At 42.6% G+C, this 14,582-nt stretch overlaps 1 protein-coding gene across 1 annotated transcript in view; it reads right to left on the bottom strand.

Annotated features, from left to right (window-relative positions):
* Window positions 1–14,582, bottom strand: part of LOC135437043 (dynein axonemal heavy chain 17) — a 31,855-nt gene that overhangs the window by 5,225 nt on the left and 12,048 nt on the right. The window contains 10 exon segments of the mRNA XM_064694865.1: window positions 2,954–3,318; window positions 3,931–4,407; window positions 5,751–5,999; window positions 6,103–6,691; window positions 6,879–7,631; window positions 7,686–8,227; window positions 8,291–8,828; window positions 8,898–9,943; window positions 10,161–10,427; window positions 12,996–14,459. Coding sequence (XP_064550935.1) covers window positions 2,954–3,318; window positions 3,931–4,407; window positions 5,751–5,999; window positions 6,103–6,691; window positions 6,879–7,631; window positions 7,686–8,227; window positions 8,291–8,828; window positions 8,898–9,943; window positions 10,161–10,427; window positions 12,996–14,459 — 6,290 coding nt within the window.

The raw sequence follows: 14,582 nt of genomic DNA, 5'->3' as shown, positions 1-14,582 counted from the left end.
AATAAACTCTTTTTCCTTTAGGGATTACAGCATAAAAAAAGGTGGCCAATAAATATTTTCGTGTTTACCCTTTGAAAGTCAAAAAATAAAAAGCAATATTTGCTGAAAATTTAATGCATTTTCATGTGACCTAAATACTTATTTTATTTTAATGCTTGTGAAATGCCGTCGCAGTATTTTATTGTAAAGAAAAATATGCGTTCATTTATTTAAAACAAAAATTCAATTTACTCGCAAGAAAAATTGTAAATAATTATAAAAAGTTTGAGCTTATTAAGCAAAGTTTATTCGACCATAAAACGGCTAAACTAATTTTTGAGCCAATAAAGTCGCAGACTTTTTAATCAGCCCGCGTAAGTCCTTGCTATGACTTGGATGTAACTTTATCGACTTAAGCAGAACAAGAAGAACAAGAGGAACAACATCAGCATTAGGAGCATCATCATCTGCATCCTCATCAATTTCTGCGCTGTCCTTAAAAATTGATTCGTGTTCTCGTGTACAAGTGGCCCTACAAATTCCTACTAGAAATTGCTGCATGCCAGCTATTATTAAAATACTTGAGATGCACCATAATTGATGCAGGGTAAGGGTGGCCCGACTGCAAGTAGGGCATCGTACTTGAGATGCTCCCTCTGTTTTGAACAAGTAATCGTAACATTTTGCAAAAGATTATGGCCCTAAAGTTTAAATGATTTATGCTTAGTTCTTATACAAACATAATGGTTCATATGTGAGTTTCTAATAGTATATATATATATATATATATATGTCTGCAACTGTGTGTCCACTTGCATTTGTGTGTGTGTGCGAATTGTGAAATTAAAATAATTGTTTTTAAGGAAATATTCCATTCAGAATTTGATAAAATACCTGTCAAGTGCCATAAGAGCATTCTCATTCAAAACAGCAAATATATTTCAAAAGCAGCTTTGCAATGCCAGCAACAACTATTGCCAGCACCAGCACCAATACATTCACATGCGCGTTTACAAATATGCGTATCTCTGTGTGTGTCGCAGTTTGTGTACATGCATATGTATGTACATGCATTGGAGAATATTTAATGCTATAGTCAAATAGAAATTTATATGCAAGTCATAACGGTCCACGCACTGACACATAGACACGCACACACACACACACACACACATATACAGCTGCAACCGCACAATTTGTAGTTTTTACTACTACTGCTCTTCCCTCGCTGTTGTTGTTGCTGAGCGCAAATTATATTTTCATAAATATTTGAATGTGCTCAGAGCAATAAGGTTTTCAATTTTGACATTTGGGCATGGAATCCTCTGCCAGTATTTGACTGAGGCAGTTGCTCCTTTGCCAGTGCATTGTACGCATCCCATGTATGGCTCACAACTAGTTTGAATGGCAGCCTCACACGTACACACACACACACACACACACGTGCACACACACAAGGGAACATTCACACAGCTATAGGAAACACACCTGCCTGTTAGACATTTTTCATAATTCAATACCCTTTGCACATACATACATATGTATTCATGAATGTGCCCTCTGGCGAGTCAGGTGCTGACGTTGTCGAATTGTGCGGCCGATTAAATACCCATGTGTGCACGTGTGTGAATTTTGCAGTTATTTAGATGCAAAAAAAGGCACACTGCACCGCATACACCCCCCCGCTGCCATATTTCACCAGACAGGCTTAGCCTTTGTGGATATTCTTTTGGCTTGCATGCGCAATCAATTGAATTTCATGGCAAATCTGGAAATAGTCATTGCCAATGGCCAGCCAAAGGTGTCGAGAGCCCATTTTGTGCACTGCCCGAATATTGCAGCTGACATTTATGTGAATTTGATTAAGTTTAACAATTGCATCTAAATATATTTGTGTGTGGGCTACGAGCAACTACATGAATGTATACGCATTTTCATATATTTCTTTACTCGGAAAAAACATTCATGTTTCTCCTATTTCTATAATAATTGTGTTCATCATGAAAATCCATATGATTTATAATATGATTTCACCGAAGATAAAAATAACTTGACTATTATTATAATTGGAGTAATAAATAAAAGATTTCATTAAAGTGCAGGAACTTTATGTGGTAAAATATTATTCATACACAATATTCCTTGAACTATTTTAGTTAGTTTCATGTTATTGATATCGAAATTGGGCAAACCGTAAAAATATGTTATGCAGCGAATTAATATTTCAATTTGTTTTATTTGGTGCTGGAATCGATCAGTACCTTCCGATCTTTAACAAGCGAAACCTTCTGATCTCACCTCGCAATCTTGGAATCGAAGTAGTTATCATGAAATTATGATATGGTTTATTAGTCGTATACATCTTTGGCACCCCGAACAAAACTGTGCTTTCTCTCATGGAGTATCTAAAGTTTATAGTTGTTGACTATAATCATCCCATTTGCTTTAAAAGAGTAAACGACTGATTTTAATGTCAGAAATATTGTCTGTAGCAAAGCGAGTTCTGACCAATTTAACGTGTGCAGTGCTTTAAGTGTCTATTTGGGGTATATCCCATTACCGGGGGTAAGTGTTGAAAGTGCCAGGCTCAGAGGAGTCGCCTCTGACGCAGCTTATTTACTGTCGACAGAATAAACGGCGGGCAGTTCATTGCCTGCGACAGTGTGCAATTTGTACAATTGGTAGCCGTTGGAGGCGGTTGAGGGTAGTTGGTGGGAGTGGGGAGGGGGGAGTGTGAGGTGGCGACTTGCAGTGGGCCAAATGAGCGCAAGTAAATAAAATTTACGGCCTTTTGTTGCTGCGGTGGGCCGCAAGTGTGCGAAATGCCGGTGGAGTTCGTTCAACTGAGGTCCAGAGCGAACGGGAGGAGTGGGGTGCGGAAAAGCAATTAAAGCGATTGCGGACACACACAAAATGTAAATTAAATTTAATAATTGATGGCGCATAAACGCGAGGCTACCGCCCGCTTGCTCACCTTTGCACCGACTCTCGCCAGCGGACATTCTCGTTGGCCAGTCCGTTGACTAGCCTATGCGCCAGATCGATGGTAAAGGACGTCTTGTCCGCCTCCCGTTGGCACTTCTGCTTTTCGGCCACGGCATGCTCGAACTCGGCCTGGATCTCGGCCAGCTTGTCCTCCAAATTGTTTATTTTGGACTTGAGATACTGCAGTCGCTCACGTGCCTCGAACAATTCCTGCTGGGCATCCTGCACGGCTTGCTGCTTGGGGCCAACGATGAGGAAGACCTGATGATACCGATGCAGATTGATGACCCAGGCGCAAAGGCCCGCGGCTGCCACAGACTTTTGGACGACTTTGTCCGGATTGAACTCGGGATCCTATTAAAATTAAGTGTGACTATTAAAAACTGTTTGAAATACTTTTGGGTAACTCCAGCCTTCCTAGAAAATTAATTTGAGAGGATTGCTTCTCGCTTTTCCCAAATTTAAATTTTCTTAAATGGAATGTGCGGCTCAGAGATTGTTTGGGGATAAGTTTCAAGTTTCATTCTTTAAAAATACTTTTAAGGCCCGAAATAAGAACTTATCGAATTCTCTTTTCATCTATTTAAAAATTTCATTCGTAGCTGTGTTGTAATAGCAGTAAACAATTGTTTCCACGGGCGGAAAATGGGTGGAATCAAAAAGCGAGGAAAAGCGAGGACACAACTTACGTTTTATACCGTAATATTTTATCCAGCCTCACTCAGAAAATATTGATTTTTTTTGGGATTAGAAAAGGACTTTCCAAAGAGGTAGAAAAGTGTTTGGCTTGTGAGATAAGTAAGCTTCTGGCTTAGGAAAAACCTTTACTATGTTAAGAATTTCTTTACGTGAGCTTGGCCAATTTATTTTGCTTTTTCCAATTATGAAACCATCTAAATCTTTCTCCAACGTCCGCCAAAGTAGAGCTAGACAGACTGCGTATATAGACATGACATATGCACACACCTTGAGGTATTCCTGCAAGGTCTCAATGATGTTTGGATGTATGTTATCCTTGTTGTAGTTGAGCAAATCATTGAGAAACTGATCCACACGCACCATCATCAGTTTTGCTGTCTTCCAGCTGCGATCGCGCGGTATCTTGCCATTCGTGGCCAGTAGAACCATGACAGCAGCGCATACGTTAACCACGGCCTTGGGCGGCGACCCAAATGACTTTAGCTCGGTCAGGTTGTTTTTGTTAAGGGTGTTGAGCGCTGCCTGTGCGGCAACCAGAGCTGGTTCGGCCTGTCGCAAATCCTGCTCGCAGAGCTTGGTCTTGATCGAAACATCCTCCTCTATGATGCGTACACGTTTCTCCTCCTCGGAGGCTGTAAAGCGTTCGCGCTTCACCTTCTCGCTCTCGGCGCTAACAATGACGATCAGCTTGTCGGCAGCCGCATTTTTTGCTGCCAGTTGAACTTCTTGTATTGCCAGTTGATGCTGTGTACCGCATAAAAGAAAAGTTCTTTCTAACTCAAACTGAAACTTTAAAACTTTGTTGGCCAACGAAATTAATTAAAGCTCTGGCACGCTGGTCCAATATTGACACGGTGCAACTTTATCGCACAAAATTGTGGCAGCTCCAACATAAACACATGTGCACACACTCTACACAGCCACGCCTTATTATGTAATGAGTGTTCCGAACACGCACATGAAACTGAAGCTGACGTCTGTGCTTCAATACAAACGAGTTCCATTAAATTCAATTAGTTTAAATAACATTACGCGTTCTTTTTTTTTTGTACGTCTGTTTCAGAACTTTTTGTTTAGCGCTCAAAAGTATGCTACAAAATAAATGCGATTGCCACGGCGCCATTGCCAGCTTTGCGTATACGCTGCGTAACCGGAAACGGCTTCTGCAATTCAAAGAGTGCCATCATCGACACTCTTGCCATCACCGTCATTGGGGTCTACTCCACCTGGCTACCACCACCAGCACTTTGCACTCTGCGGCGAATGGGCAGCAGATTTGCTGTAACAACAATTCAATTAAGCGCACTAATTGAATGCCAGGCGCGACGCCACGCGACGCGACGGTTCGAATATCGCAGCGCCAATGAAAAAAAATCGGAGCTGCCACTTTATGCACGCTGTCCACTGTCACATACACTTCTCATACATATGTATGTAGGTATGCGTGATGCAGTGCCAGAGGAAAAAAAAAGTACGGGAGCATAAAACGAGTTTGTCAACTTGTTTTCATTACTGCATTATTTTCCTTTAAGTCATAATTTATTGAATTGAATTAGTCTACTTTTAAAGAATTAGAGTAAACTTTTTGGCTGCTTCAAAAGTTTGCCTTGAGGTTCGACGAGACGCTTTCATATTTATTTGCAATACTTTTCTACATGTTTTAATGCATATAAGTATCAAACAAGTTGGAAAAAAATAACAGCAAAATTAGAGAACTTTGGGGACATTGATCTAGTGTTACACAACGCATAGAAATTAATAAAAATTTATAAGTTGTAATAGATTCAAAAAGCTTTTTAGTATTTTATGCATATATTTAAAGAGAACGCATCTTTAAATATTAAAGGCAAATTAAAAGGCTAAAAGAATTGCTTTGTTTAGTTTCACAACACTGGCTGCCATCAGTGGGCTGTGATTACCAAAATGTATTAAATATTTACAAAAACTTAAGTATAAGCATAAATATAAGGTAATGATTTATTTTTCTGTCTGAATTCTTTTGAAATTTGAATATCTTATTAGGCTTAAAAATGATAACTTTTATTTTTTTTTAAGCTATTTTTATCACTATCATTATTATTACTCACTTTTAGGGTGTCCACTTGACGCGCGCATTCGGCCAACTTGGCCATGCCGCTCTGCAGCCGGGCGATGCGCTGGGCGAACTCCCCGTTTTTGTCAACCAACAGCTTGCGGTACAGAAAAATGTATTCGAGAAATGTTTTTGGTGTCGTGTAGTTGTAACGTTTTTCATTCTGTAGATAAATTTTCGATATCTGATTCACCGTACCGTGTACGTAGGCCATAAAGTAGCCAATGGGCGGTATGAGTTCGGGCTGTAAATGAACACCGGTCACCATTTCACAGAGTTAAAAGTTGTAAATTGTATATGGCGTAAAACACAGCCGTATATAAATAAAGTGAGCGCATCGTACAAACCTCTAATATGTCACTGATTTCGGTGAGAAACTTTTGGGACACCGATTCCAATGCGCTCCTGGGCCACTCGTGGAACCAGTTAATGGCAGTGCGGCTTATGATGGCCGGGAACTTTCTGGCACGTATACGTAGCGTTTGTCCAACGGGGGAGAAACAGAGCACGATTTTGAGAAGACGTCGCACCTTCTCCACAAAATATCGCCAGCAGTTCTCTTTAGTATCGAGTGCGCCGCTCTGCTTCACCTCATTGCGTATACCATTTATGATTGTATCCAGTTGATCATCGCTAAAGAGCTCTGGTATCTCGCCAGAGGCGAGCATATCATTGATCAGCATCAGTATAGACTCATCGGGCAGCTGAGCATCGGATATGAGAAAAACAGACGCCACATTCTTGAGTCCCACCTTCATGTACAGACCTGCAATCTCGTCTCTCATATCGAGCAGCCCAAAGCCGCGTTTGATTTGAATTTGCGACACACTCAGCGAAGAAATGAACGCGGCCAAGCGTGCCAGTGTCTGTTTGCCGGAGCCGCCGACTCCAATAAGCAAAGCATTGCCACGTGGACTCTCTAGGATGCGATTAATGCTGAGAATGAGACGAAGAAATTATTTAGGATGCTGAGATTTAAGAAATAACATAAAATTTTGCTTAATTTGAGTACAATTAATCCGACGAAACGTCGATCTTGGCATTGTCGCTATGGCTAAGCTAACGGAATCAAAAATACATGATAATTATCATCATGTTCTCTAAAAGGAATTGTTCAATTTACCGACATATGTGTATCATGGCATCCTCGAATAATACCAAATTCATGTATCCCACAATATCGTTATAGCTGGCCTGCGCCTCCAGCAGCAGTTGGTAGAGTGAGTCCCAGCTCTTGAGTGGCATGTACTTCTGATCCACCAGCGATTGCGCGAAATGGCTGTATATCAGCGGCTCGGCAAAGACAAAGTCCTCATCAAAGTCCTCGAAATCCTTTTTGAATATATCCCGTATGGAGGACTTGAACGACTTAATGTCATACTGATCGACCAGTCGGTCGTGGTACACCCGATATGCCTCATGCACATACAGTCTCATCAGCTCGGCTGGTTTGCTGCAGACTGTGCCGCTGTAGCTGCTGGCAGCACCGCCCGCTGAGACTGGGGCGCCCACACTGTTCATCACGCCCTGGTAGATGCTGGTGAGGTCACGCAAATTGAATATGTAGTGAAACTTAATGGCCGTGGGCAGGAAGGCATATTCGACGCGACGATGCAAAGCGATTCCCACCTGCACCAGCAGATTGCCAATGGAACGGATCTCCTTGCTGAAGCCCTGCGCCGGCTGCTCCAGGTGGTTGTTCAGTATCGTACTGTATATGTAGTGGAGAGTATCCTCGCCAGGTGGTGCCACTGAAAACACACAAAAGTGACGTTGCAGGCGTGGATCGATGGTGAACGAGCCGGCGGTTGGATTCATGCAAGCCGCGAATTGACAATGACGAATGTCCTTCAGCTGAAGCTTCTGACGATCGTACCTAAATGTAAATTGAACAATAGTACAATAGTAATCCTGGTCAATTGCCACTCACCATTGTCTATAGTCCATGAACTGACGCATGATGGTGTGCGGTTGCACTGTGCCATAGGAATCTACCTCGGGCATGTTCAGGTCATTCACAAAGTAGATGAGACGTCGCTTCGGTCCGCTGGGCGCATAGCAGCGTCCAGATTTTTTTTCCAGTGGTCGGTCGAGCATCTTCTGAAATATCTCAGATGTCGTATAGAAGTTGAAGTGTGTCGCCTGCACAGTGGTTAGCAACGGCGTCGAGCAGGATGACTTCCGATGCACGCTGACGTTGCCAACACCACCACCACCACCACCGCCGCCACCACCAGCAGCAGCAGCAGCAGCACCACCAACTGCTGCCGTCTGTTGCTGGCTGCCGCTGACAGCTGTCACAGCAATTTCAAGCAGCTCCTGTGCGCTGGCATATTTGCTGAAGAGCTCACGGAAGATGGCACCCTTGCCGCAGCCAGAGCTGCCGACCAGCATGCAGGCGAGATTGCGGTCGATAAGCAGCTTGAGGAAGTAGCCCAGACGTGTGGTCTCTGCAGTTGAAATGAGCACGTTCTGTGTGTAACCAAAGGCTTTGTTCGCATGATTAGTTCACTTCCAACTAGGTCAAGCACGCACCTGCAGCGGCTGCTCTGCATCGATTTGACAGTCGAGCTGCTCCTGAGCGGCCAGCTCGGACCAGCGTTGGAATTTCAATGTTTGCACATTAAGCTGATAGTCAAATACGCTGCCCTGACTGGGCAGTTTCACGTCCTTGAACTCACTCGTCCACCACTTGTGAAACTCGCGATGCCAGTCTATAATTGAGTCCTGATACAGGGCCGAACCGAAGCTCCACATGGAAACATACACAAAGATCGTCTCTAAAGCCAGCTCAGCGGACTCATGTGAGAGCTCGCCATGGTGTAGGCTGTGCGAATTGATACCGAGATGCTTACCGGCGCTGCGTGCCGTGTCATCCTCGACCTGGTCGCTGTCCAACAGACATTCGAGCAGGTGACAGGTCATTTGTATCATGGCCATGTTTGCAATGGGCGTGATGCGACGGAAATTGTGCTGTCGTTGCATCAGACTGGGAAAATACTTCTCGAAGAGCGTGGTGAGTATGCCCCGCTCGATCATGTTGACACGCGTTTCCAGCCAGGACGAGACGAAACTAAGCTCCAAGCGGGAAATATTATTAATCGGAAGAAGCTGAAAATTGACTCGCATATATAAGACTTACGGCGACCAGCCCAGATCCTGTGGGTTTATGTACAAGATGCCCGCTCTGGATACCGTTGCGGGTGTGGCCGCCCTAAGGTGGCCCACCTCGAAGAGAAGACGCATTTCGCGCTTTAATGAAATGCGCTCGTTGCTGGCCAGCGTTAGGATCTTATTGTCGTCCATCAGAGTGTTGAGACTCTCAATCCACATGGGATCGATGTCGCCATCGAGTACAATCCACTTGGGATTGCCCGGCGGCATATTGGCCTGCTCTCGCATTATGGACGAAAAGAGGCCGTCCTTCCACTCTCGCGTCGTGGGATTTACAATGCCGAACAACTCATCGTTGGACAGCGCTTTGGGATTAAGCACATGACAAACTGGCTTCAGCTTCTGTATGCGGTACGTTTCGCGCAGCGTTTGCCAAATTTTCGTTTTGCCCGTTCCCGCGTCGCCCACAATGAACACCGAGTGGCGGACATCCAGCAGCTCCTGCAGCTGCACCACCTTCATGAGAAATCCCTCCTCCGGCTGCAGTTTAATTTCATTAACCGCACGTCGGATGGTCTTCTCAAATTCGAAGACACGCTTGCGCGGCACATCGAGGGCGGGAAAGAGGTCACCTATCAGGCCCATAAATATGGGCACATCCTCGGTTACTATCTTGGGTATGTTGAAATCCCGCAGAGCACGCATTAACACCTGATCCTCTGGACGGCTGTGGTCGTCGCGTTTTAATGTGCCGGCAACGACCAGCACCGATTTGATGGCACGCAGGCCCCAGTCGTAGTGATCCTGCTTGGACAGCAGCTCCTTGCACAGCGTGTACAGTGTGATAAATTTGCGTGCCAGCAGACGTGCATCCTGGAAGCCCTCGGCCATTAACATAATCTCACAAATCAAAGCAAAGTCCGGCACAATCATGGCGCATGGGCGAAACAATGTTTTCAGGTTTTCCGGCAGTTCAGTTCGACCGGCGTAGCCCGGATTCATGGTGATAAAAATGCCAACCGACGGCTCCAGCGAGATGCGCTCGCCCATAAAGATAAATTGGGTTTTATGCATCTGTAAACAGCAGCACCAACCAGCAGCAACAGCAGCAGCAGCACGACAAACCAACAGCACCAATCCGAGCCATGGGTAGAAGGTACACCCATCGTCGTCCAGAGGCAGTAACCATGGCACCGAGAAGAGAAATGTAATCAATGTGCAGCATTGCAAAGAAGTGGAAGGTAAAATCAATTTGCGAACGCTTCACGTCTCGCCGATATTGCGGTCGCACCTTTATCGCCTCCTGTATGGTCTTCACCTGAACGGCCACCACGGAGAGCACCTCCACGCAGATGCGATTGAACTCGTCAAAGCAGCCCCATGCACCGGTCTGGGCCAGACCTTTGTAAATGTTGCCGCAAGATTTGTAGTCCATTTGCTCCGAACAGTTGAAGACATAAACCATTACACCCAATGCGCGTCCCAGGTCCTTCGTTGTTTCCGTTTTGCCGGTGCCCGCCGGTCCAGCAGGCGCGCCTCCCATCACCAGATGCAGCGACTGACGGCGTGTAGTATATGTGTGCGTGTGCGTGTGCATGTTTATGCAAAGGTATGCAAATTGTAAACGGCATTTATTTTCCACTAACGAGTTGTTTAATTTAAATACAGGCCAAATTGGCATAAAATCAACACAAAATGGAAGCAAATTATTCTCAAACCAAGCAACAAGCACTAATTGGAATTCTACTTACTTTCCCTTAACATAATATACCTATGTACGTATGCTTGCTTATTTAATACACATGTATATATGTAACATTTATTTCGAGAAACTTAAAAGAAAATTTATATTTATCTTTAAAAATTGTATATTAATTATTCAATAGTTATACAATTTTAAGAAAACAATTTCGGGACTGCCCAACTAAGAGCTGCTCTACATTGTGGAAAATGAATACGGCACAAAAAGCGAAATAATCTTTATTTAAAAATACATTTATTCGTTTGTTCAAGTTTTTAATATCTTTAAAATGAAAAAAATATGAAAATTATTTCTTCATGTTAATATGAACGATATCTCATATATATGTCCATTCTACATATATCAATTGCACATTTTTTGCTTACGATATTTTTCATAGATAACTACGGCAGATTAAAGATAAAAACTATAATATTTGCACAAATTGGGTAATCAAAAACATTGTTGAAAGTTTGTTAGTTTGTAATGTTGTATCTAGCGTTGGGCAAGAAATACAATCCATTCTCTCGACTTTAAAAACATCCAGAAATAATCTTAATGTAAGCGTACATTGAAGGACATTAGTAAACTTCATTCTATTTCTACTTTCTTATAAAAGTATTTTTGTAAGACATTGAGATAAAAAAAAACATTTGCTTCGTTGGAAGTCTATAAATAGTTTTTTTTATAAAGGTCAAATATTTTCGCAGATTTACTAATTAGCAGTCGTCATCATATAAACGTATTTGGTGCGGACAAATGGGTAATAAGCCAATTATATTGCAAACAACTTTCAATAGTTTTATGCTACTATTTGTGCTCTTAAAAAAAAATCTGCCACTTAGTAACTTTGTTTTATTAAATTATCACATAAAGTTGAAGCTAGTTTAATTTGCTTGAAGGCTTTTAAAAGTAAATAAAAACAATTTCACATTAATGTGAGTTGTCCTTGGGTGTTAGATTAAACTGTCAAGGTTCTGCTGTCAGACCCTTTTGCCTTAATTTTTGGTGAGATACAAAAAATGTAATAACTGAAAATAACATTTAATGTAGTAGTTACGTGAAATTATTTAAATTTTATTACATATAAAGTTGAAGATAATTCAAGATAATTAAAGGAGTGCCACCATTCGCTCTGTCGAGTCTCTCAGATTTTATACTCTAGAAAATGGTACTTATTATAAATAAATCTAGTATATAGATCCCATTAGAACAATCTAATAAGGTTGTTTTTTTTAAATAACCTTTTGTGTTCTTTAGGGTATCATTATTCATATAGGCGAAGCAAAGATATAATAACGCATATTTGCCATTTGTCTTCAAGGGTATTTAACTGTCGTTATTCTAACCAAAGCTGCAATAGGCCTTATGTGAAGTTTTTAATTAATAAAACCACAAAAAAGAGCTCAAACTGCATGCATAAATAAATAACGTGTATTGTTTTTCCGGTTACTAAACCAATTCACCTAAATTTACATATAATCTCGCACACTCAAGTCTTTGAGCTTCATATAATTGTTATTTTATTCAAATTAAGTAAGCAGGACCTTTTATTTATTGAAATATAACGATTCCTGCTCGAATTATCGGAATTGTTTCTAGAAGTTGACTGAAGGAATGAAGATTGTCGAGACAATGCCAGACGAATTTTTTAAATTGCTAGAAAGTATTACTGAACGCGATGCAGTTGAATGGGAATGGGATTGTTCTATACGGTTCTGAGAATCTTCCGCCCGAATGGGGTAAGCTTTCTCCCCACAGCGAAAATGTCTGCTCTCAGCGTATAAATAGCTTCAAAAAGGGCATTCTTGACTGTCATGTGGTGAGCATGGCTTTTATATTTTTGGTTACATCTTCGTGGAATTCATAAATAATTCAAGATATTTGGTTGTTGTAAAAAGGTGATTGAAAAACTCAACGGAGGGTTAACAATGTGGTTAGCTTGAAAATGAAGATAGGTATCTTAAAAATTTAACAATTTTTTGAGTTTTGTATTCAACATAAATTCTTATTCTCAAAAAGAATAACTGAAAACGATTTGTTTTTATTACAAGAAAGTTTGATTTAATACCTAAATTACCTGTTCAAGGTAAGTACTTAATCTAAGTTGCATTGTCAACAATTTTTTTTTACTTTTTAAATACTTTGTAATCAAGGATGATTCCTGATCAAATGAAGATTATTTATGAGCGAAATGTACTGGAAACCTAGAGAGTAGAATTTCATTTTCTCCGAGCAAACATTCTTGTGGTTTTCATATAATAAAGTAATCTGTTCCGAATAGTAACTATAAATGGACCGACATATTATACTTTGTATAAGCTTCTAAGAGCGATTTAAACAGTCTCCGTTCAAAATACTTTTAAACAGTTAATGTTGACTCACCTGGGTCAGAGTGATGTAGCATCGATCCGTTAGTGGTGTGATTACCAGCCTTGAAGTATTTCCCAGGTACTCGTAGGCATAGCGAAATTCGGCATCGCAGATATTGGCAAAGCAATCCTCGTCGGCGCTGCCTGCGCTGATTGTTGTTGTGGCGCAGCCACTGGAGCTGCCCGACTGTTCGTCGTCCCAGCGATGTCTCAGTTGGCTCTGCCACTGAAAAGCCAGAGAGTTGTCCACCTTGGTGGCAATGATTTTGCCGATCACGTCACGCGAATGGACGTCAATGGTGCAGATGGTCATGATTTTCTGTCGATCGCCTGAGGACAGTTCGCCCAACAGCAGATTGATCAAGGCGTTCAGCTGCGCTATCTGGCGCTTGTGCAGCTCCTTCATGGCACCCTCATAGCCCTCTTCCATGCTGGCAAATGAGCGATTCACGTCCGCCGTCCAGCTAATCTGACTGCAGCAGAGCGCGACCTGTGCTGGCCAATCATAGAGCCATAAATCGCGGGACTTCTCACCGAACGCAACCAGAGCGCGACGAAAGAGCTCATGGAGCGTGCTGCGCATCTGTTGGATGACGGCGCGCAGCCAAAGCTCAACACGACCACAGCAGTCGATGTAGGCTGTTTGTTCGCGATCCTGGCTGACCACAAAGGCCACATACTCATCGTTCTCCTTGGAGTGCATGCCCAGGGCATGCGTGGTATTTGTCTCGTATTGCAAGCGCAATATGGAATCGAACAGCTTGATGAGATGGCGATCAATGACCTGGGGATTATTGCCATTAGAGAGTATGTCCAAGAGATCCGCGGACGAGATGAAATAGAAGCGCGGAAAGGCCAGCCGCTTTGTCTCCAGGTAGTCGTTCAGCGCCTTCTCGCAAACGGATAGGCGCTGCTGCAGTTCCAGCAACTGCTTTAGCACATCCTCATGCTGCAGCACCACCTCCATGACAACGCGCACGCTGGTTACCCGTGCTAGCAAATTGGTGAAGTCCTCATCAATGCGCTCAAATTCTGCCGCATCTTGTGGCAGCTGGGAGCGTATGTCTGTTGAGCCGATGAAAATGCACTCGAGATAAATCCATTTACGCTGCACCTCAAACCAATTGACAATAAGCGTATCAATGCCACTCAGCACGCGTTGCCAGTAGCCCAGCTTATCCAGCAGATATTCGATATGCTTTGATGTTGAGATATTTTGTAGCTGCATTTGATTATCGTCAAGCGTTTCAATCAGCTCCTCCGATACTTTGAGCAGTCGCACAGTTGGGCGCGTTTGATGCAGCTCCAGCTCGAATTCCAACTGTGTCCAGGTGGCCTTTATATCATCCAAAACTTTTGTCACCGTCATCTCTTTGATAGCACGATCCACAGTGTTCTTGATGTCCTCTTCGTGCTGCTGCAGTTGCAGGCTTAGCAACTGTGCCAGAGTCGTCGATGCGTTGCACTTGTACGAAATCTAAGAATCATTATTGAATAATATAATTTTGATCAGCGTTTGACTACTTTCAATTTGCTTCACTGAAATTGATCGTTGACGAAATGCCCTACGCTTTGACAGTTGCCAATTTTAGGACTATCA

This window comes from Drosophila montana, unplaced genomic scaffold (assembly GCF_035044405.1).
Source record: "Drosophila montana isolate Dmon_TW-CO22-7 unplaced genomic scaffold, ASM3504440v1 contig_3733_1, whole genome shotgun sequence".
Taxonomy (NCBI): Eukaryota; Metazoa; Arthropoda; class Insecta; order Diptera; family Drosophilidae; genus Drosophila; species Drosophila montana.
This window is presented reverse-complemented; position numbering and strand designations above follow the sequence as displayed.